Source organism: Schistocerca piceifrons, chromosome 8 (genome assembly GCF_021461385.2).
Source record: "Schistocerca piceifrons isolate TAMUIC-IGC-003096 chromosome 8, iqSchPice1.1, whole genome shotgun sequence".
Taxonomy (NCBI): domain Eukaryota; kingdom Metazoa; phylum Arthropoda; class Insecta; order Orthoptera; family Acrididae; genus Schistocerca; species Schistocerca piceifrons.
Window position 1 is genome coordinate 421,140,302 of NC_060145.1, and position 24,891 is coordinate 421,165,192.

Genomic DNA, 24,891 nt, shown 5'->3' on the forward strand with positions numbered 1-24,891 from the left:
TTGACTCAAAAGTCGTATATATCGATGTTGCGGCCAGAAAAAAACTACAGTCATCCGGCGACGACGGTGCGTTCTTTGATTGCTTGGTGAGGTGACACATTGAACTAGAACACGCGAAATTTTAATTCACTTTATTACTGTTATTGACAGAGCACCACTTGATGCATAGATTAACAAACTGTTCTGCTGCAGTACAGTATTCCACATTTCAAAGAACAAGTACGTCAGAAGCTTTAACTCTCGTGTTGGTCTTCTTCCATAATATTTGACTCCTTCAGATGGTGTCACGAACTGGGCCTGGGCTCTTGCATGCTCGACACTACTTTGACTTGAGTGCGAGGGCTGTCGTTACTGACAAGGGAACCTCCCATCGCATCTCCCTCAGATTTAGTGGTAAGATGACCCAGAGGACAGCCCATCAAAAACTGAACACAGATCAAGCATGAGAACAGGAAGAAGGTATACTGAACTATAAAAAAAAGCAAAATAGAAACAATGGACGGTCGAAGCTCGACAAGTGCAACATTGAGTAGAGGAGTAACAGCTGTGGTGTCGTGTTTAAGTGGTCGTGGTCTTGGGCTACAAAGCGGGCGAGCCGTTGTAAACCCTCTGGTGTCTTTCTTTTTTGTTTCAGAACTTTGTGGAAGACCGTCCGGTCACAGAAATGTTTGCTTTCTTTCTGTAGTCTTGGCAGTTGTCATACTATATATTGGTTATAGAATATAAGTCATGTGGTAAGAATACATTACCGTCGCAAGTAAATGTGACGAAGAGTGAGAGCAGGCGAGATACCACGTAGTCGTCTCACAGACATCAAAACAACAAACAAACGGACGTGAACTATTTTACAACAAAGAAATTCAAGAGTCAAAATTTCCCAAACGAGACGAAACGAGACGCATCGTCAAAAACCTTAAAAATCATATGTTCTGACAGAGCGCAGAGAAACTGTGTGATTGTGAAACTGTTCCGTTCATTTGTTGTAGCTTGTGTGACAAACTGCTATGTTTTCATCATTTCCTTGGGAGTGATCACATTCACATTCACATTCAAACGAACTCCTAAATCGGGCAAGGAGGCATATCTCACTTACTCACTAGGCGTACAAATTAGGTCCGGTCATATGGCACACCTACTGTATCTAACGCCGCGTATGACACACCAGAACGTGTTTACCAGTGGAAGATTCGGTTGACTTATCGCCCTGTCATCCCACTTCCTTTCTTTTGCTAACAGACTAGTTGTGCAGAATCAATTTTCATTACAGATCCCTTCCCTACAGCTCGCTGTTGCAAACGGACGTTACACCACGACACAGACACAGATCTGAATACAGCGAACAACGAAAAACAAATAAAATGAGGGTACGAGGGAGCTTTGAACACTGCTCACCCGCTTGACAGTCCAATACCGTGGCTACGCAACCACAACTTCGTCACTTCCGTTTTTTGATTGGTGTTGCACTTGTTGAGCTTGGACAGTTCACTGTCACGCGGGAGCAGCCGAGCGGTTTAAGGCGCTGCAGTCATGGACTGTGCGGCTGGTCCAGGCGGAGGTTCGAGCTCTCCCTCGGGCATGGGTGTGTGTGTTTGTCCTTAGGATAACTTAGGTTAAGTAGTGTGTAAGCTTAGGGAGCTGCGAAGAAACCATGGGTAACAGAAGAAATACTTCAGTTGATTGATGAAAGGAGGAAGTACAAACATGTTCCGGAAAAATCAGGAATATAGAAATACAAGTCGCTGAGAAATGAAATAAATAGGAAGTGCAGGGAAGCTAAGACGAAATGGCTGCAGGAAAAATGTGAAGACATCGAAAAAGATTTGATTGTCGGAAGGACAGACTCAGCATACAGGAAAGTCAAAACAACCTTTGGTGACATTAAAAGCAACGGTGGTAACATTAAGAGTGCACTTGAATTCCACTGTTAAATGCAGAGGAGAGAGCAGATAGGTGGAAAGAATACATTGAAAGCCTCTATGAGGGTAAAGATTTGTCTGATGTGACAGAAGAAGAAACAGGAGTCGATTTAGAAGAGATAGGGGATCCAGTATTGAAATCGGAATTTAAAGAGCTTTGGAGGACTTACGCTCGAAGAAGGCAGAAGGGATTGATAACATTCCATCAGAATTTCTAAAATCATTGGGGGAAGTGGCAAGAAAACGACTATTCACGTTGGTGTGTAGAATATATGAGTCTGGCGATATACCATCTGACTTTCGGAAAAGCATCATCCACACAATTCCGAAGACGGCAAGAGCTGACAAGTGCGAGAACTATCGCACAATCAGCTTAACAGCTCATGCATCGAAGCTGCTTACAAGAATAATATACAGAAGAATGGAAAAGAAAATTGAGAATGCGCTAGGTGACGATCAGTTTGGCTTTAGGAAAAGTAAAGGGACGAGAGAGGCAATTCTGACGTTACGGCTGATAATGGAAGCAAGGCTAAAGAAAAATCAAGAGACTTTCATAGGATTTGTCGACCTGGAAAAAGCGTTCGACAATATAAAATGGTGCAAACAGTTCGAGAGTCTGAAAAAAGTAGGGGTAACCTATAGGGAGAGACGGGTCATATACAATATGTACAACAACCAAGAGGGAATTATAAGAGTGGACGATCAAGAACGAAGTGCTCGTATTAAGAAGGGTGTAAGACAAGGCTGTAGCCTTTCGCCCCTACTCTTCAATCTGTACATCGAGGAAGCAATGATGGAAATAAAAGAAAGTATCAGGAATGGAATTAAAATACAAGGTGAAAGGATATCAATGATACGTTTCGCTGATGACATTGCTATCCTGAGTGAAAGTGAAGAAGAATTAAATGATCTGCTGAACGGAATGAACAGTCTAATGAGTTCAAATGGTTCAAATGGCTCTGAGCACTATGGGACTCAACTGCTGAGGTCATTAGTCCCCTAGAACTTAGAACTAGTTAAACCTAACTAACCTAAGGACATCACAAACATCCATGCCCGAGGCAGGATTCGAACCTGCGACCGTAGTGGTCTTGCGGTTCCAGACTGCAGCGCCTTTAACCGCACGGCCACTTCGGCCGGCCAGTCTAATGAGTACACACTATGGTTTGAGAGTAAATCGGAGAAAGATGAAGGTAATGAGGAGTAGTAGAAATGAGAACAGCGAGAAACTTAACATAAGGATTGATGGTCACGAAGTCAATGAAGTTAAGGAATTCTGCTACCTAGGCAGTAAAATAACCAATGACGGACGGAGCAAGGGGGACATCAAAAGCAGTCTCGCTATGGCAAAAAAGGCATTTCTGGCCAAGAGAAGTCTACTAATATCAAATACCGGCCTTAATTTGAGGAAGAAATTTCTGAGGATGTACGTCTGGAGTACAGCATTGTATGGTAGTGAAACATGGACTGTGGGAAAACCGGAACAGAAGAGAATCGAAGCATTTGAGATGTGGTGCTATAGACGAATGTTGAAAATTAGGTGGACTGATAAGGTAAGGAATGAGGAGGCTCTACGCAGAATCGGAGAGGAATATGTGGAAAACACTGATTAGGAGAAGGGACAGGATGATAATCTGCTAAGACATGAGGGAATGACTTCCATGGTACTAGAGGGAGCTGTAGAGGGCAAAAACTGTAGAGGAAGACAGAGTTTGGAATACGTCAAGCAAATAATTGAGGACGTAGGTTGCAAGTGCTACTCTGAGATGAAGAGGTTAGCACAGGAAAGGAATTTGTGGCGGGCCGCGTCAAACCAGTCAGTAGACTGATGACCAAAAAAAAAGCTTAGGGACTGATGACTTTAGCAGTTAAGTCCCATACGACTTCACACACATTTGAACATTTTTTGACAGTTCACTGTTTCGATTTACTTTTTTTTTCACTGTTCAGTACACTTTCTTCCAGTTTTCATGCTTGATCTGCGATCAATTGTGACGGGCTATCCACTGAGACCTCTTATTACTAAATCTGAGAGAGTTGGAATGGGGAGTTTCCCTTGTGAGAGTGGAGTCGTGGTCTTCTGGAGCGCCTCCTATACGGCGCTGCGGATTTCAGCGAGGCCTCGCTAATGACTCTGCTATCGATTCGCGTTGCTGACTCGCGTGGCACCGCGATCTCCGTATGACGGAACTATCGATTATCCTGTGCACTTGTCGAACGTGGACGACCTGTGCGGTGTAAGTCCTGAACAGTATTTGTTAATTGAAACCATTTCCATGGGTGCACCATATTACCTAGACTCCAGTGCAGACGGCGAATATCTTTCCTCGTTGACAAGCATTATGTTCATAACGTGATGACATGGACCTAGTCATTGCTTCGATCGTCCTTCGTGTCATGATGGAAGTTAACTCCGCTGTTCTACAGAAGTCCCTAATCCGTCCATACTGCTGCTACGCGTTCAACTGAAATATCTGCAATCCATTCGAGTTCAGCGTTCCAACCGCAGGTAGCGCTCGTGGTTACTGTGCGTATTGTATATTTACGAACAACGCCAGGGGTGGCCGCCTAATTGATACAGGAACAGTCACAATAGCATAACACATGCACGATATATGGGGATGTTCAACACATTTGTTGATGTATGTAAGTCTGTATTTTGTTGTGCTACTTTTTACACTGTTCCACCCGCAAACATTAAGGCTGTTTATGATTGACCAGAAATAACTCTGATTGCCACACTCTCTCTACTTAGGTTATTTTGTGTGTTTCTGTTTGCCTTAAATATGTATTAATGATGCGTAAGTTACTGATGTATGCAAAATCTCTCAGGATTTTGCCGTTGTTATTTATACGAGTAACATTCTCGATTATTCCCCATAATGTTATCTAGTGCCACATTTCCCACTCTCCCAGTCATGTCGCTCCAATGACGATGATTTAAAATAATATGTACATTAATTCAAAGAATGAAATATTCATGGTAGATTACGTCTACGAATACACTTCGCAGGCCCTTCTACAGTTCTCTCGAAACACTTTTGGTTAAATTTAGAGAATGGAAAGGACAGAAAAAGGATTATTTTTCTCTCCGCGTATTGTACGATGGGAAACATGACTTTCTGTATGCCTCTGTACGCACCATAATCCCTCTTATGATCTCTGGACGCAATATACAACAGTGTCAGTAGAATGGTCGTAAAATCAGGCGAACACATGTTGTCTAAATTTGTGCAACAGGCTTTCTAAAAAACTTCGTCGCCTTTCTTCCACTGACTCTCATTCAGTTTCCGCCAATATCTCTGTTACACTTCCGTACAGGCGACAGAGACTCGTTATGATCGCACCAGCGCATCTATGAATACTTTCGACGTCTGTTTCCATACATCTCAGACAAGTATTCCAAATACAGAACAGTTCTTTAGAATTGGTTGCACTGGTGCCTTGTATGCGACTACATTTACACACACACACACACACACACACACACACACACACACACACTCTCTCTTATTTCGCCAGAACCCATCCCACAAATCCAAATCTTCCATTCACTTTTTATAATACTCATTTTACGTGTTCGTCGCATTTCACACCTCTCCTTGGTATAGGTATACGATATTATGTACTTGGGTGTACACCACGAATGTTGTAATCGGATACTTTCAGATTTTTTTCTTGGTTATAGAAACTACCTTACATTTACCCAGATTTAAAGAGAGCTGGAATTCGTTCCACCAATTGGAAGTTTTGTCCAAGGTTTTCTGCAGTTCCATGCGATCATCCAACAACGATACTTTGCTCAACGCAACAGCATCGTCAGCGCAGAGTCTAATAGGGCTGCTGATTGTATCTGCTAAATCGTTTATTTGTATATACGCACATTTTGTCACCACTCATCACGCGCATGTCATCACTTGCCTTAACTGATTCAGCAGGGCTACGGATAAGCTGAATCTGGACGGCCAGACGTAGTTTCGAGTCCCATGCTACCGGAGAGTGAATCCAGTAAATCTTAGGCCACATCGTATTGTTTTTGTGTTTAAGCGTGGCGCCAGGATGAAATAACCGTTGAGCAGAAAACATGCTCCTTTTAAGCCATACCAGTAAACGCAGGCTCTGCTTCCACAAGTTATCTACTACTGTGTTTGCCTCGAACTAAATTTTGTTTGTCGGGACTGTCTTACGCCTTACTTAACAAAATACTGTGCAGCTTCCCTTTGAGTTTGCTGAAACCATAACCTGTAATTGTGGGAGGGTATTGTATCTTTAGTTTAACTGCGTTCGTCCATCGTTAGTTTGCGATAAATCTCAGTACGAAAGATCGTAAGTGGGAAGAAATAGATCAATATACATCCAAAATGGTTTTAGCCCCAGCAGAAACTCACGTAAAACAACATAGAATCAAATATTCTGCTACTCCTCTGTAATACAAATTAATGAAAATGCCTTGTTACCTGCGGGAAACGGCCGGTTTTCAAATGAGCAATAGTATATTGCATAAACAAATAAGTCGATTTACATAAAATCAGAGGTTAACATCTTCTATTTGATCTATGCGGTCATTACAAAAAATTATCACCCGAGTGTTGGCCATTGTCTCTAATTCAATTTTCAACCTCCTGCCATAAGTTGCTCCGAATTCGGGAAAACAATCGTTGTCAATAAAACAATATTCTTCTGTAATGACAGTTTTTCAGTTTAACATACAAGCTCATCTACATCACACTCCGTAAACCACCTAACAGAGTGTGGCGATGGATACTTTTGGTACCACTAACTGATCTCCATTACCCTGTTCCACTCGCTAATGGCGCGTAGGAAGAATTACTGCACTAGCTCTATTTTCTTTTCGATTTTTCTAGTAGTGGTCATTTCGAGAGAAGTACCTATCAAATATTCTGCTACTCCTCTGTAATACAAATTAATGAAAATGCCTTGTTACCTGCGGGAAACGGCCGGTTTTCAAATGAGCAATAGTATATTGCATAAACAAATAAGTCGATTTACATAAAATCAGAGGTTAACATCATCTATTTGATCTATGCGGTCATTACAAAAAATTATCACCCGAGTGTTGGCCATTGTCTCTAATTCAATTTTCAACCTCCTGCCATAAGCTGCTCCGAATTCGGGAAAACAATCGTTGTCAATAAAACAATATTCTTCTGTAATGACAGTTTTTCAGTTTAACATACAAGCTCATCTACATCACACTCCGTAAACCACCTAACAGAGTGTGGCGATGGATACTTTTGGTACCACTAACTGATCTCCATTACCCTGTTCCACTCGCTAATGGCGCGTAGGAAGAATTACTGCACTAGCTCTATTTTCTTTTCGATTTTTCTAATAGTGGTCATTTCGAGAGAAGTATCTGGGTGGGAGTAACATGTCGTCAGACTCCTCCAGGCAAGTGTTCTCTCGAAAGTTTAGTAGCAAACCTCTCCGTCATGCGCAACACCTATCTTGTAACATATGCCACCGGAGTTCGTTGAGCATTCCTGTGACGCTCTCGCATCGACTAAACGATTCCGTGACAAACTGCGCCGCTCTTCTTTGGATCCTCTCTATCTGTTCTTCGAGACCTACTTGGTAAGTATCCCAGACTGATAAACAATGCTCAAGAATTGGGCGAACAAGCGCTTTATAAAACACTTCCTTCGTGGATGAGTTACATTTCCCTATGATTCTTTCTATGAATCTTAGTCTGGCATCTGTTTTCTCTAAGAGTTTTTTAGGTGGTCTTTCCACTAACGTCGCTCTGGATAGTTGCGCCTAGATATTTTACGGTAGATACTGTTTGCAGAAATTTGTCAAAAATAGTGCAGTTTTACAGTACGGATTTCTTTTCCTATGAATACGCAAAATGCTAGACTTATTCGCATTCACTGTGTCTACTGCTAGAGCTTGTATGTTTATCAATCCTCTGGAGGTCATTCTGCAACATCGATGCTGCCTTCTGGCGTTGCTACTTTGTTATCGGGAACTGCGTCGTCTGCAAACAGCTCCTAAAGAACTAGTGATGCTTTCTACTAGAACACAAACTCCTTCAAATACACCACAAGGAAAAATCAAGAGCGGTCAAGTTTGGCGATTTGGTGGCCACAGCACGTCACCTACACGATAAATGAGGCGTTCAGCGGAAATGTTCCTCACAACAGAAACGGATACTTTTGCACGGTGAGATGTTGCAGCATCTTGTCAAAAATGAAACTCCTCGTGTTTATCCGTCGTCTCCACGATTCTGGCAGAAAGAACGTGCTCTGCAAATTTACGTAATATGGGGCGTTCACTGCAACAAAAAAGGCCCAGTTTCACCGTCGCACCATGCATGAAGAGATGTTTCACGAAGCAGAAAAGGATTTTAATGGCCCAAAAACAATAGCTGTTTCTTAACTGATCATTTAAGTGAAAATACGCATCATCGACCATAAATATTATTGTATTTGGGTCACCTTTTAAGAACAATTGCATACAAACAACAAAGAGCTTCCATTGTCTGAGGTCCCTGTCTTTGGTATGCTGAGCCACCAGCATTTTATATGGTTGGAATTTTAAATCCAAGAGTAACATGTTTCTCAGAGACTCCAAGCTCATCTGTAGACAGGATGTACGTTGATATCAGGATCGTCTCGAACTCTTGATGATTCCTTCTTCCACAATGTCAATATTTCCAGGTGACCCCTCTCTTTCATCAGTATTTGGGAACTTCTTAAGGCTGTTTCGTGTTGTTATAAAAGCTTTATCCTATCGTATGATCGTATTGGAACTTGGAACTGTTCGATTAAAATGGTGTAATATCTGCTGTGTTGTGTGTACGATACGACGATACCATTCTCTTTCAGGCATAGGCTTCTTGTCGCGGAAGATCGGCAACAGTGTGCGTCCTGCCATGATCCTGATGAGAGCTGGAAACAAGTACACGATGATATCGACGACGGGCATTTTCACGACGTCCAACACATTCCAGCTGGGTGAAGAGAAGTGGGTGAAGACCGAGGACGGCCGGCGAGTCATCCGTACCTGTACGCTAGAGGGCAACACTCTTACCTGGGTGGAGAGGGGGCACAAACTCGTCACCTACGTGTTCGAGTTCACTACAGAAGAGCTCAAGATGGTGAGTGAGGTGCACATCTGTCTCAACTAAGAACAGCAGATACGGCTCAGATATATCGCTCGTAAAAGGCGAGTACAAAGGTTGATGGGGAGGGGACAGACAGGGAGAGGAGAATGAGGAGAGAGTGGGAGGCACGAGACGGGTTGGAGCAGAGGAGGACGAGATGTATAGGGAGGGAGGAGATTATGAGAGAGACAGGGAGAGGTAGAAGGAGTAGATGAATAGGGTCCGGTGGGCAGAAGAATTAAGGAGAGGAGTGAGAGCAGGCTCTAAGAAATTCCCAGCTTTCACTTGAAGAATAAATTCTCCCTTCCCCGCAGCTACCTGACTGATATACTACCTATATCACTGTTGCAGTTTTTCGAATCCATTACAGATTATTCTTTATTTTCCTGTCTCCTTTAAATCTAAGCACACATACTTTCGCAAATATACAAAAAGTGTAAAACTTTTTTTCAGGGGTTTTATATCTTCCTGCTATCAGAGCTTCAAGTTTGTGGTCGAAGAGGCAAAGAACTGTTTAACTGTGCTGTCTACAGTGACTGCAAATGGTCAAATGAAATGATTCCTTTGCAAAAATGAATCATTCCGAGTTACGTCAATATTCTAAGTTCAGTATTAGGGCTATTGCAGTGACAAAATGAAAGTTCTTTTCCGCCATCTTTAATCACCATTTTGATTCAGTACATGTAAATTAGGTTCTGCAATGACCTGTATGAACAGACATCCAAATGCAGTACTGTAACTCTCATAACTGTAGATCCCAATGTGAAAATAATCAAATCAGTGAGCGTTATCCAATGCAAACCTGGAACTTTATCAAAAACTTAATGACTGCCAAGTCGATTTGTGTTCTTGAGCTGCGTTATTATGCTGAACGGATATTCTCTGTGAACATGCCCCACATCTCATGGACTCATACACTGACACCTTACTGTACATGCCGAAAGTGGATACATTCCTGAACCTCTGTGTACAATGGATTCATGTTGTAATAAAGGGACATGGGACATTGTTACCTTGAGAACGATAGGGCAGGAAATATGGAAATTAGATTTCCAGTCTTTTCCCTGTGGTTTCATCTGTGAATGTCTTCGATATACATATTACACACATTACGTCCTCCTCCCGCTCTTGATCCATCTTCTCTTGCCCTCACTCTGTATATCTCCTTCTCCCTGTCTCTCTCCCTGACCATCTCCTCCCTCCCAAATCTCTATTCATCTCTTTCTGCCCCCTCTCTAGCTGACTGTCTCCTCCTCGCCACCTCCCTGCTTATCTCCTTCTCCCCATCTCTGCTCGCTTCCTCCTGCCCCTCTCACCCCCCCCCCCCATCCTCTCCTGCCCCCTATCTCTATCAGTTTCCTCCTGCCTTCCTCACCTTACACATTCTTCTCCCCACCTGACCCTATTCTTCTGCCTCTCCCTATCTCTCTCCTATTCTCCTCTCTCCCTATGCATTTCCTCCTCCCTCTGTCCAACCCATCTCTTGCCTCCCACACTCTCCCTCTCCTCATTCCCTCTGTCTGTCTCCTCCCCCCTACCTTTTGGTTCACCATCTCCTGCTCCCTCTCTCCCTATCCATCCCCTCCTTATCCATCTCAAATTTCCTCCAGCCATGCCCAACTGCACATATAGCTTCTGTAAAACAGGTCGATAAAGCAGGTCAACACTACTGTCACAACATACCTCTCATGGTCGGCAACCCATATGGCAGAGGCTGAAAAAACGTGTGTGCGCCTGTATCTCCACTCCTACTGGAGCTAAGAAGTTATAAACATCATAGTGTTGATACATGTGAAGTTTCCTGTCTCTGTGCTAAATTTGGTTGAAACTGATCAACGGATTTTGGAGGAGATCCTGGACATATATCCACATGCATAGTCTGCTATGACGCCCAGGTTCCCGGGTTCGATTCCCGGCGGGGTCAGGGATTTTCCCTGCCTCGTGATGGCTGGGTGTTGTGTGATGTCCTTAGGTTAGTTAGGTTTAAGTAGTTCTAAGTTCTAGGGGACTGATGACCATAGATGTTAAGTCCCATAGTGCTCAGAGCCATTTGAACCATAGTCTGCTATGTATATGCACTTGTATATATACTGGTCTTTTAGGTGCAGGCTTGCCTACATATGTATATGTCACATATAATGCACATGTATATCATACAACACTGTGTTACTTCAGTTTAAAAAATCGTAAGTTCAAAATGGCCAAGGCACATATCACACCACATCATGTTATTTCAGTTCAAAAACCAGAGTTCATATTTCATCATCCCTTGGACCATTTTCTCTTGTCACCTCTTTGTTCATCATCTCCTCGCCACCTATCTGTCCATTTCACCTTTCAGCCCATCTCTTTTGTCTTTCTGTCCATCTCCTCCACCCCCTCCCACTGTTCATCTCATCCTCCCCTCTCTTTCTCCCCCTCTGTCTGTCAGTCTTCTCCTCTCCCCCTTACAGTCTTTGGTCTCCTGTCCCTCTCTCTGTACCCACCGTCTCCAGCCACCTCTTTATCTGTGCCTGTAGCTTCTGCAAAACAGGCCCCTAAAGCAGGCTGGTACCTCTACTACAGGCTGGTACTACTACTACTACTACTACTACCACACAAATTTCATGCAGCACAACTTATATGCCAAGGGCCTGAAAACTCTTTTTTCCCAATTATGTGCAGGCTGCAAAACAAACCAATAAAGCAGACCGAGACTACTCCAAAACAATATGTCTGTTGTGGTGGGCAGTCTACATGTTGGGGCCTGAAAAACAGTTTCCTGACCCTGATGTGTAGGCTGCACTGCAAATCAGGTCGATAATGCAGGTCGATACTGTTCCCATACAACACATCTGTCGTGCAGGGGACTCTATAGGCAGTGTCTTAAAAAGCACACCAGAAATATTAGAGCAAGAGCATTATAAGCCACTGTCTGTTTGTCCTCTCAGCAAGGAGTTTGTGTGTAAGATTCGTCACACTTTGGTCCAGGGAAATGGGACGAGATCATACACGTATATTCATATGCTCTCTCTCTCTCTCTCCTCCTCCTCCTCCTCCTCCTCCCCCTTCTCGCCATCCTTCTATGTCTTTACATTCCCTCTTGCCCACACTCTCCACACACATCCTATCCCAGACATAACACATGGGCACCTCCAGTTAAAAGAGGGTGACACAAATCGATCTGTAAGAGAAGTAGCATCTGTGGTCTAGGGGTAGCGACTTCGATTAGTAATCAAAATGTCCTGGCTCCCTGGTACGAAACCTGCCACCAATTAAACTTTGATTAATAATCAACATTGGTGGCTGAAGACTTTGGGCACAAAAAGTACCCTCATTCTGCCAACAGCTTTGTCAAAGAGGGTGGAGTAGTGGACAGAGGTTCAGGGCACTCTCTTGTCCTTGGGGTGGGAAAATGCCCTTAAAGGCGGAACAATCAGCAATGATCAACGGTATGAAGATGCAGAAGGCCATGGGAACCACTGCATAAAAGACACATGATATATACACACAGGACATGTGGCCTGTAAGTAAAAAAATATCATGATGATCACTCCATTGGCGAAAGATTGCGGAATGGTCACCCATTCCGATCTCTGGGAGGAGACTGCCAAGGGGGAGGTGACCACAAAAAAGAGATTGAATAATGAACGAGGGACAACCTCTTACGAGTCAGGCCATGGAATGCCAGAAGCTTGAATGTGGTAGGGAAAAGTAAGGCCATGGAATGCCAGAATCATGAACGTGGTAGAGAAAATAGAAAATCTGAAAAGGGAAATTCAAAGGCTCAATCTAGATGTAATAGGGGTTAGTGAAGTGAAATGGAAAGAAGACAAGGATTTCTGGTCAGATGAGTATAGGGTGATATCAACAGCAGCAGAAAATTGTATAATGGGGGTAGGATTCGTTATGAATAGGAAGGTAAGGCAGAGAGTGTGTTACTGTGAACAGTTCAGTGATACGGTTGTTCTCACCAGAATCGACAGAAAAAGAAACATTGTCAACAATAGTTCAGATATACATGCCGACGTCAAGCTGAAGATGGAGAGATAGAGAAAGAATATGAGAATACTGGGAATGTGATACAGTACATGAAGACAAACGAAAATCTAATATTCATGGGGGACTGGAATGCAGTTGTAGCAGAAAGAGTAGAAGAAAAGGTCACAGGAGAATGTGGGCTTGGGACAAGGAATGATAGAGAAGAAAGACTAATTGAGTTCTGTAATAAACTTCAGCCAGTAATAGCGAATACTCTGTTCAAGGATCACAAGAGGAGGAGGTACACTTGGAAAATGCCAGATGATACAGGAAGATTGGAGCTAGAGTGCTCTTTCACGGAACCCAAAGAAATTGTGGTCATATGAAAATGCTGTTAGGGGCGCACAATTTAGTGACCAGTCCCTAGCGAATGAGACTGGAACTGAAATTAAGGAGTAACAAAACAAAAGCTGAAATGCTTAACTCCGTTTTCAAATGTTACTTTACAAAGGGAAATCCCAGAGATTTGCCTTATTTAATCCTCATACCACTGAAAAGATCACTGAAACAAGTATTAGTGTCAACGGCATCGAGAAACAGCTGAAATCGTTAAAACTGAACAAAGCTCTAGGCCCTGATGGAATCCCTGTCAGATTCTCTACTGAATTTGTGGCTGAGTGATCCCCTCTTCTAACTGTAATCCATAATAAAGCCCTCGAGCGAAAAACTGTGCCCAGTTCTTAGGAAAAGGCATAAGTCACATCCACCTACAAGGAAGGTATTAGACGCGATCCACAGGACTACCGACCAATATCATTGACATCAATTTGTTGTAGAATCTTAGAACATATTCTGATCTCAAATACAGGGAGGTATCTAGAACAGAATGACCTCGGTTTTAACCAGAATGTATTTCAAAACATCGATTATCTGAAGCCTAAGTCGCACTTTTCTCTCATGATATATTGAAAGCTTTGGATCAAAGTTTTGACTCAGTACTGCACCTACGCTTATTGTCAAAAGTACGATGAAATGGAATATCAAGTGAAATTTCTTATTGGATTGAAGGCTTTTTGGTAGGGATGACATAGCATGCTATCTTGGAGGGTCATCGTCAGATGTAGAAACAACTTCGAGTGTGCCCAGGGACCTTTCAGAGAATATAAATAGTAAAATCAGGCTTCTTCCAGATACTGCAGTTATATACAATAAATCACTAACTGAAAGAAGCTGCATATATATATTCAGTCAGATCTTGATAAGATTTCAGCGTGATGCAGAGATTGGCAATTTGCCCTAAATGTTCAGAAATGTAAAATTTTGCGCTTCACCAAACGAAAAAAACCTAGCATTCTATGACTATAATAACAATGAGTCAATGTTGGAATCGGCCAGCTCATACAAATACCTGAGTGTAACACTTTGCAGGGATGTGAAATGAGGTTATCGGATATGTTCAGTCATGGGTAAAGCAGGTGGCAGACTGCTGTTTATTGGTAGAATACTGGGGAAGTGCAATTAGTCTGCAAACGAGATTGCTTACAAATCACTCATGTGACTGGTTCTAGAATATTGTTCAAGTGTGTGGCACCCATACTAGGAATGACAGGGGATACTGACTGTATACAGAGAAGAGCAGCACGAATGGTCACAGGTCTATTTGAACCATGGAAGAGTGTCACAGAGATATTGAAGAAACTGAGCTGGATGATTCTTGAAGAGAGACATCACTGTTCCATGGAAGTCTGTTAACGAAGTTTCAAGAACTCCCTTCAAATGATTACTCTAGAAATATACTACAATCCCCAACATATCACTCACATAGGGATCATGAGGATTAGATTACAATAATCACTGCATGCACACAGGAATTCAAACAATCATTCTTTCTGCACTCTATACATGATGGGACAGGAAGAAATCCTAACAATTGGTACAATGGGACATATCTTCTGCTGTGCACCTTATGGTGGTTTGCAGAGTACAGATATACACATAGAAACCTCTCTTTCTGTCAATTCTCTCCTGCCCCCTCTCCCATTACCCATCACCTTTCTCTTTATTTATTCCTTCCTGCCCCCCTCTCTATCAATCTCCTCTTCTATCCATCTCGACTTTCCCCCAGGCTATAGCGATCTGCATGTGTCGTCCCATTAAAGAGGATGCTAAAGCAGGCTGGTAATACTCCAAAGCAATACATGTGTTGTGTGGGGTAGCCTACATGTTGGGGCTGGAAAATTGTTTTGTGTCCCTGATATGTAGGCTGCCCTGCAGAGTGAGTCTATAATGCAAGGTCAATACTATACCCACACAACACACCTGTCAGGAAGGGCAGCCTATATGGCAGTGGCTTAAAACATATTGCATGTCTGTATCTCCAAGAAAATTAGAGTTACATTGCGGTAAACCACCTACCTGAATTGTCTCAGGACAAGGAGTCTGTGTGCTGAATATGATCCACTTCAGTTGAGGGATCTAGACAGATATACTTATACTCAGCTTTATATAGACAGATATACCAGCCTTTTCCCCATGGCTTCACCCACATATGTATTTGACACATACATTGAACACATCTTTTCTTCCTTCCCCTCTTGGTTGATCTCCTTCTCGTGACATCTGCCCGTCTCCTCCCCCCTTCCTTTGTTCATTTCCTCATTTCTTCCAATCTGCTCCTCATCCTAGTCTCTGTCTCCTCCCTATCTCTCTCTGCCCATCTCTTCCTCCCCAACTTTCTGCACATCTTCTCCTCTCACCTTCTCTTCCCCCATTGTCAGTCCATCTCATCCTTCTCACTTCCCTTTTCATCTCATTCTTCCACCCTTCTCTCTTTATTCATCTCCTCCTATCCCCTTCCCCCAAGACCTCCTCCTTCCTCACTTCATTCTACATCTACATCCATTCTCCGCAAGCCACATGACGGTGTGTGGCGGAGGGTACCCTGAGTACCTCTATCGGTTCTCCCTTCTATTCCAGTCTGGTATCGTTCATGGAAAGAAGGATTGTCAGTATGCTTCTGTGTGGGCTCTAATCTCTCTGATTTTATCCTCATGGTCTCTTCGTGAGATATACGTAGGAGGGAGCAATATACTGCTTGACTCCTCGGTGAAGGTATGTTCTCGAAACTTCAACAAAAGCCCGTACCGAGCTACTGATCGTCTCTCCTGCAGAGTCTCCCACTGGAGTTTATCTATCATCTCCGTAACGCTTTCGTGATAACTAAATGATCCTGTAACGTAGCGCGCTGCTCTCCGTTGGATCTTCTCTATCTCTTCTATCAACTCTGGTACGGATCCCACACTGCTGAGCAGTATTCAAGCAGTGGGTGAACAAGTGTACTGTAACCTACTTCCTTTGTTTTCGGATTGCATTTCCTTAGGATTCTTCAGTCTGGCATCTGCTTTACCGACTATCAACTTTATATGATCATTCCATTTTAAATCACTCCTAATGCGTACTCCCAGATAATTTACAGAATTAACTGCTTCCAGTTGCTGACCTGCTATTTTGTAGCTAAATGATGAGGGAACTATCTTTCTATGTATTCGCAGCACATTACACTTGTCTACATTGAGATTCAATTGCCATTCCCTGCACCATGCGTCAATTCGCTGCAGATCCTCCTGCATTTCAGTACAATTTTCCATAGTTACAACCTCTCGATGTACCACAGCATCATCTGCAAAAAGCCTCAGTGAACTTCCGATGTCATCCACGAGGTCATTTATGTATATTGTGAATAGCAACGGTCCTATGACACTCCCATGCGGCACACCTGAAATCACTCTTACTTCGGAAGACTTCTCTCCATTGAGAATGACATTCTGCGTTCTGTTATCTAGGGACTCTTCAATCCAATCACACAATTGGTCTGATAGTCCATATGCTCTTACTTTGTTCATGAAACGACTGTGGGGAACTGTATCGAACGCCTTGCGGAAGTCAAGAAACACGGCATCTACCTGGGAACCCGTGTCTATGGCTCTCTGAGTGTCGTGGACGAATAGCGCGAGCTGGGTTTCACACGACCGTATTTTTCGAAACCCATGTTGATTCCTACAGAGTAGATTTCTAGTCTCCAGAAAAGTCATTATACTCGAACATAATACGTGTAGCAAAATTCTACAACTGATCGACGTTAGAAATATAGGTCTATAGTTCTGCACATCTGTTTGACGTCCCTTCTTGAAAACGGGGATGACCTGTGCCCTTTTCCAATCCTATGGAACGCTACGCTCTTCTAGAGACCTACGGTACACCGCTGCAAGAAGGGGGGGGGGGGGGGGGCAAGTTTCTTCGCGTACTCTGTGTAAAATCGAACTGGTATCCCATCAGGTCCAGCGGCCTTTCCTCTTTTGAGCAATTTTAATTGTTTCTCTATCCCTCTGTCGCCTATTTCGGTATCTACCATTTTGTCATCTGTGCGACAATGTAGAGAAGGAACTACAGTGCAGTCTTCCTCTGTGAAACAGCTTTGGAAAAAGACATTTAGTATTTCGGCCTTTAGTCTGTCATCCTCTGTTTCAGTACCATTTTGGTCACAGAGTGTCTGGACATTTTGTTTTGATCACCTACCGCTTTAACATAAGACCAAAATTTCTTAGGATTTTCTGCCAAGTCAGTACATAGAACTTTACTTTCGAATTCATTGAACGCCTCTCGCATAGCCCTCCTCACACTACATTTCGCTTCTCGTAATTTTTGTTTGTCTGCAAGGCTTTGGCTATGTTTATGTTTGCTGTGAAGTTCCCTTTGCTTCCGCAGCAGTTTCCTAACTCGATTGTTGTACTACGGTGGCTCTTTTCCATCTCTTACGATCTTGCTTGGCACATACTCATCTAACGCATATTGTACGATGGTTTTGAACTTTCTTCACTGATCCTCAACACTATCTGTACTTGAGACGAAACTTTTGTGTTGAGCCGTCAGGTACTCTGTAGTCTGCCTTTTGTCACGTTTGCTAAACAGAAAAATCTTCCTACCTTTTTTAATATTTCTATTTACCGCTGAAATCATCGATTCAGTAACCGCTTTATGATCGCTGATTCCCTGTTCTGCGTGAACTGTTTCAAACAGTTCGGGTCTGTTTGTCACCAGAAGGTGTAATACGTTATCGCCACGAGTCGATTCTCTGTTTAACTGCTCAAAGTAGTTTTCAGATAAAGCACTTCAAAAAATTTCACTGGATTCTTTGTTCCTGCCACCCGTTATGAACGTTTGAGTCTCCCAGTCTATATCCGGCAAATTAAAATCTTGACCCAGAACTATAACATGGTGGGGAAATCTACTCGAAATATTAACCAAATTATCCTTCAGGTGCTCAGCCATAACAGCTGCTGAGCCAGGGGGCCTATAGAGACGCCCAATTACCATATCTGAGCCTGCTTTAACCGTGACCTTCACCCAAATTATTTCACATTTCGGATCTCCGTCAATTTCCTTCAATACTATTGCACTTCTTATCGCTACAAACACGCCTCCCCCTTCACTGTCCAGCCTGTCTCTGCGGTATACATTCCAATCTGAGTTTAGGATTTCATTAGTGTTTACGTCTGGTTTCAGCCAACTTTCTGTCCCTGGTACTATATGGGCGTTGTGACCGTTTATTAATGAGAGCAGTTCTGGGACCTTCCTATAGACGCTCCTGTTCATCCCCTTCTGCCCTCTCTCCCTATCCATCTACTCCTGTCCACCTCTTCCTGTCCATCTTCTCCTCCCCCTCTTGCTATCTATCTGCCTGTTCTCCCTCTTCTCCTGCCCCTCCCTGTCCATCCAATCCTCCCCCTTTCAGCTCATCCTCTGCTGCTCCCCTCTGTTCATACCTTTCTGCTTCCTCTCTTGCTATCCATTCTTCCCTGCCTATGGTACTGGGTAGCTTGCACACCAGAGGCTTGAAAACTGTTTTGCCCCTGATGTGTAGGATGGCCTAAAAATCAGGTCGATAAAGCTAGCCAATAACACTACCAAAAAAACACCCCCCATGTAGTGTATTCTACGCACAGATGTGGCACAGATGCTGGAAAACCGTTTTTGCTCTTGACATGTAGCCTACCTGCAAATTGGATTGATAAAGCAGGTGACACTACTTCAAAACAATACCTGTCATGCAGGAATGTCTATGTCTTGGGACCTAGCAATCCGTTTCGTGCCTCTGACATTTAGATTCCTCTGAAAGAATGTCGATAAAGGAGGCTGATGGTATTTTCACACAACACACCTGTCCTTCAGGGCAGACTATATGCCAGGGCCTGAAAAGGCAGATGTATCTCGTATCTCCGACCCTACTTGAGCTAGGAGCTTATAAATCCCACAGTGCTGGCACCCATGAAGCTTTTTATTTGTGTAGAAAATTTGGTTGAAATGGATCCTGGGGCATTATAGGAGACGTCAGATGTACATACTTTCTCTGCATTAAAAATATCAGTTACCATTTTCCTTGTATTCATCAGCATTTACGTATTAATTTTGCTTTTGGGGTTTCGCACTTTTTTTGACAGGTGTATGGTGAAACGTGAAATCTTGTCTCTGCTGCATTTCAAAACAGTTAAAGACCGTAAATGTACTGAAGAATTTTATAAGTAAATAATTTTAACTTTCTAAAGTGACGATAATGTCTTTTTAAAACCACTATGGAGCCCGCCGCTGTGACCGAGCATTTCTAGGCGCTTCAGTCCGGAACCGCGCTGCTGCTACGGTCGCAGGTTCGAATCCAGCCTCGGGCATGGATGTGTGTGATGTCCTTAGGTTAGTTAGGTTTAAGTAGTTCTCAGTCTAGGAGAGTGATGACCTCAAATGTTAAGTCCAATAGTGCTTAGAGCCATTTGAACCATTTTTACACTGTGGACTTGCATTCTTGCACACAACAAATAATTGCACACTGTTTATACGTGTAAACTTCCTCATAAGGAGTGAGATTGAATACAATTACACCTGAATTGTGAGAAACAATAGTGTAAAATAACCATAACTTTCGGTCATATGACTGAAATGCTGAAATATTTTACACTGTGATATGGTCTCATATCAAGACTAAGTTTACTGAAACTGATATTTATGTTACTGTAACCTATGTGTATTATATGTCTCAATCATATTTAGAGTTCAACGTAAAGAATATCATTCGCTAGTATTAGCAAATGGCAACTCATATCGACATATGACTATTTTCGTATTTTGCTTATTTTGAAACAATGTCGTTACCTTTGAAGAAATTTACTTGTTCGTATTCAATATATTGTTCTGGGTTTTGTTTTGTGGTGGCACTGCTGGAAACTATAGTTATTTCTGTTCATTTCAGACGATTATGGTGGACAACGTTATTTGCACAAGGATATTTGAAGCCATACGAGGCATGGAAGTGGGGGGCTACGGTGCCACGCCCCACCGCTTCTCTCAAGTCGACAAGAAGTGAGCGGTGGCGCGGTTTCCTAGAGACTGTACGCTCCAGAAACCACTTGCATCGCTCACTAGACTGATGGTCTTCGCATTTTTGGAAAGTCTTCGCTGTCTTTCCATCATGAATCAGTATTTCATTGAAACTTTTCTCTTTCATAATTTTAACTTCACTGTCTTATGTAATTATAGTTTACTTGTTTTGTGTCCTGTTTTGTTTCACAAAAAAGTACGATCTCTGTCATCAGTACTGTGTAGCATAATGCATAATGCAAGTGTTGTAACTTTCAATTGTGATTAAATGACAAAATGTTTGTTTTACGTTTTGTACAATATTGTGTTCAGTTAGATATTGCTAAAAAATAAATCTGTTAATGCTCACTTAGAACGTGTTTGCTGAAAAAATTCAGAAAACATTTCTGTAGGTCTTCGGATTCATGTTCCTATTCTAACAACCTCACTTCAAAAACAATGTCCAGTTGTTGTCCTGTAAGAGCTGGATTATCAGGTGGCCAAAAGAGTTAATCAAACTTACCCAAAAAGGACTCCAATTATAAAGGTATCCTCGCAATTCCTAAAAGTCATTAATATTGGTAGTCCTGGGAGAAAGTTACTTTATGTTATTTGGCCCAAACAGTGCAACACAATTAAATGCACACTGTTTCATACTGAGAAATCTGTGTAGAAAAGAAAAAAAAATACCAGTTTGACAACAGATTAATTATTATTTCAATCTAAAAAGGAATCTATATGCTTTGCAGGCCTACAAGTCTGACTATACCCAGAGGATTTCACTAATATCCGCCCACTTCACTGTCTTTAATACTATATGTTTTATTTTTATGTGTACATTTAAGAAACAAATGATACTTCAACAAATGGAAACCACTATTTAGTAACAGACTATTGACATTATAATTGCGAAACATCAAATAAGAAAACATCACTTATTGTATATGTAGTGATAACAATTCATTTAATTTGTATGTCATTTGGGTGTATACAGAATGGGCAATTTAGTACAGAGGGGTGCCACATCTGGCAGCAACTATGGTCTTAACCCGGATGAGTGTCGAACTGAGAGTGGATGACAGACACGGGTACGTCATTCCATACTGCCAGACTCCATCAGTCGTAATCGCTGTCCGGTAGTATATACCAGTCTCTCAGTAATCCATGACCAGATGTCCTCAGTGGGTAGGAGATCTGTACATGCTGGTCAGGGTAACTGTGTAGCACATTTTATACCAAGATAAATAGTCTTCCTGTTCGGTTAGTAGTATCTTCATATTTGCACAATTTAGCTCTGTATACATACAAACATATAGAGTGATTCAGCTTCCCCTACCACTGTCGTTTTATGCAACCAGCAATATTATAACTGCCCTTCATAAACCACGCGCGAGATTTTCATATTGTCTCTCTCACTACGCGCTAACTATTAATCCTGCAGAAATGAGTAAGACCTTTTTGCAGAAAATTTTATGTAGTTAAATTTTGCACTGGGATATGTTTCTCTTACAAACCGTAGTTTTGATTTACTCAAGGGAAAGATACAAAAGTGACCTTCAAACGCACCCCTATTCCCACTCAGCCCACACCGATCAGTGTATCTACTATGCTGTTCATGGTACACGTTGCTATTTGCGACTGTACGAATTATTTCTCACATTCGAACTTTTTTGGTCTTCATTGGCTGACCTCATTACAACACAGGTTTACAGCAATAATAGGTTGAAAAATTGACGTTAGTTTAAGTTTTACCTAACAATTTTGCGAATTTTAACAGCATAAAATGAACGATTACATCAATGTATTCGTCAGGCCTTCTGGCTATGAAAGTACTGTGCTTGTAAGGGTTAAGTTAGGATTTAACTGTCAACGTAATTAGTTTTCACTTAATGTTTATAAATGTAGTTATCCTTTTCTTTGCCCTCACAGGTAAGTTTGAATTACTAATGTTAACGAAATACTCGACTCTGTTAGTGGCGTAATAGGCCAATCAATAGAGTCCAAAAGAGGTCGAATATCGGGAATAGCTCATGTAGTCGGAAATTTATGTACAGTGCTAGGTAGGGGCTGAGCGTACGTGTGAAGGTGCATTTGAAGGTCACTTTTTTACATTTTTCTTCAATACCACGAAAGCCGTGGCCATCACCGGAAACATGTCCCAGTGCTATTATATTTCCTACCAAAAGGTTCTATCACTTTTTTCTTTAGCGATAATAATAGATAGTGTATAGCGAGTGTTACAATATTAAAATCTCGCGCGTAGTTTGTGAATGCCAATTAGAACATTGCTGGCTGCAGAAAATTGCAGTGGTAGGAGTAACTGAATCACCATTTATATTTCTATGTCAAACTCTGTTTTGCATGAATATAAAAAAACAATGGAGAAATATTAGAGTTTACTTTGACCCTTTCGGTTTTTTTTTTTTTTTTTTTTTTTTTAAATCCCATCATAAACTAGCTTTTAATGTACATAGACATTTTACATATTTAAAATTCTGTTAGCATTTATTAGGTGTGCCTTTTATCCCTTCCCCTTTTGCTGATACCGGTATTCTACTAGCATCAACGTAAGCTCATACAAGTAATTGGATTTTAACTTAATTTTTATAATAGAGTTTTGTTGATGATGCAGTTTCCGTCCTGTTTTACGGTTTTAAATAGATGTAGATTTGTGTTTAAAGTTAAGTCTTTGTAGAAGCGCTCCTTTTTGGGAGATTTCTTATTTGTTACATGTGTTTCATTTTTACTGGTTTTTAACTGAAAATACTTTGTTAGGGCTAAACCACATAAAGTGAGCATCAAAACTACTTAAAAGTTACTCGTGTCAACAAGATATTTGCTGTAAAAAATGGGAATGGTGTTCTGTGCGATTTAGTGGGTACTGAATTCGAAAATGAAGTTTTGGTCCAGCTGGATAAGAGTTTTCGTGACATGCTACCCGCAGCTTTCGAAAAGATAGAAAATGCTGTAGATTAATTGTTTTTCTGCCGCTTAAGTTAAATGTTTTGCAGATTTAATTGTTGAAAAGTAATCGAAATACTTACAAGGAAAAATCACACAAAAATCACACAAGAATCAGCCTCATGGATATGAAGTTGGTTGAGTCATTCTTGAACACACAGAATCACTTTGTACTTGTTGCTACTTCCATCCCAGCATTGAGACGTCTAACAGTCTCTGTAAGTGGCAGCTTGTTGTTTCGAGTCCGTAAGAGTTGGTGCTCTAGGCTAATTCAGAAGAAGAAATGCCTTGAACGTTTGTAAACAGCACTAATTCTTTTGTTAACTCTGAAATCGCAAAAAGCGGAACTTCATCGTCTTGCAAAGAAGTGATACCAATTTTATTATGAGTACAAAGTTGGTGCCCAAGACGAGAATCCCCACACGCAGACGAAATGCTGTTAATCATTTTCAATGCTACTTATAGACTGAAAGGATCACGTGCCATGTCATTTGTTGTTCCCGTGATTTGGAGGGAAGCAACGTATCACACAACGTTCTGTTATTTTTGTCTGACAAAAATGGATGGAATCACCTTGAAAACAAAGAAAACTGTAGAGTATCGTAACATTTCAAGGTTACTGTGGTTCAAACAAGCCACACTTTCCTCTCTCGAGCTTTAAATTTGCCGAAGCAGTAGGCTGATTTTTTAGCTCTGCAGATGAAACACTGTAGTCTTCTTTTTCGAGATATGAAAGTCACGTTTATCGTTGCCATCATTTTGTTTCTTCGGATAATTTCCAAAGAAGGTGACATGGTTTTTTGTAATGATACCGAATCCGTTGTGGAGACTCTTGGTCGTGATTACAGTGTAAATGAAAACAGACTTGTGCATAGATTCCAGGGAAGTTACAATAGTCTGAAAGCAGTACCTCTCCACAACAGAAACGAATTTCATTCCCTTCCGATTGATCGTGCATTTAATTTGAAGAAGACGTTTGAGAACTATAAACTGTTTCGCATACTTATCCTGTATGACAAAATACAAATACCATATGTGTAGAGATATCAAGGCAATTACAGTTCTTTACAATAAAAGCCATGACTAGGCCTGCATCAAAACTGAGGCCAGTACTTAAATTCTGAAATCAGATCTGGATTCAGGCGTCATGTATCTTACAGGTACAGTGTATATTGTTCTTCGTACTGACAGATTTATTTCTTTATATGTTTACTTAGTCACATTCGAGTTGAGCCTCTATGGACTACGAGTTGACAGTCAATGTCATTTTCCATTTTTAGCTCCTGTTAGTGTGCCAGTGTTGATGTCCTCCCACTACCTCTTGTGTGCATCACTCCGAACATTCTTTTGGTTTTCTCACAGAGGCCACCCTCGTCTTTCGAGTGCTTCTCCCATGTTAAAAACCCAGAAGTTTTTCACATTTTATTTTAAATTAGGTTCTATCCATGATTCTTTGCTCTGGAATATCTGTTTCTTCGAGATCTTTGTCAGCCTTGGAACCATCGCAATCTTTTTGCGATTCGC

At 41.8% G+C, this 24,891-nt stretch overlaps 1 protein-coding gene across 3 annotated transcripts in view; it reads left to right on the forward strand.

Annotated features, from left to right (window-relative positions):
* LOC124711627 (fatty acid-binding protein, muscle-like) overlaps positions 1–20,639 on the forward strand; it is an 84,094-nt gene extending 63,455 nt beyond the window's left edge. For 2 of the 3 annotated variants that reach the window (XM_047241802.1, XM_047241804.1), the window contains 2 exons: positions 8,765–9,036; positions 20,300–20,639. In XM_047241802.1, coding sequence (XP_047097758.1) covers positions 8,765–9,036; positions 20,300–20,413 — 386 coding nt within the window. In that variant the 3' untranslated portion in view covers positions 20,414–20,639. The remainder of the gene's footprint in view (positions 1–8,764; positions 9,037–20,299) is intronic. The other variant, XM_047241801.1, reaches the window with a different exon arrangement.
* The last annotated feature ends 4,252 nt before the right edge of the window (positions 20,640–24,891 follow it).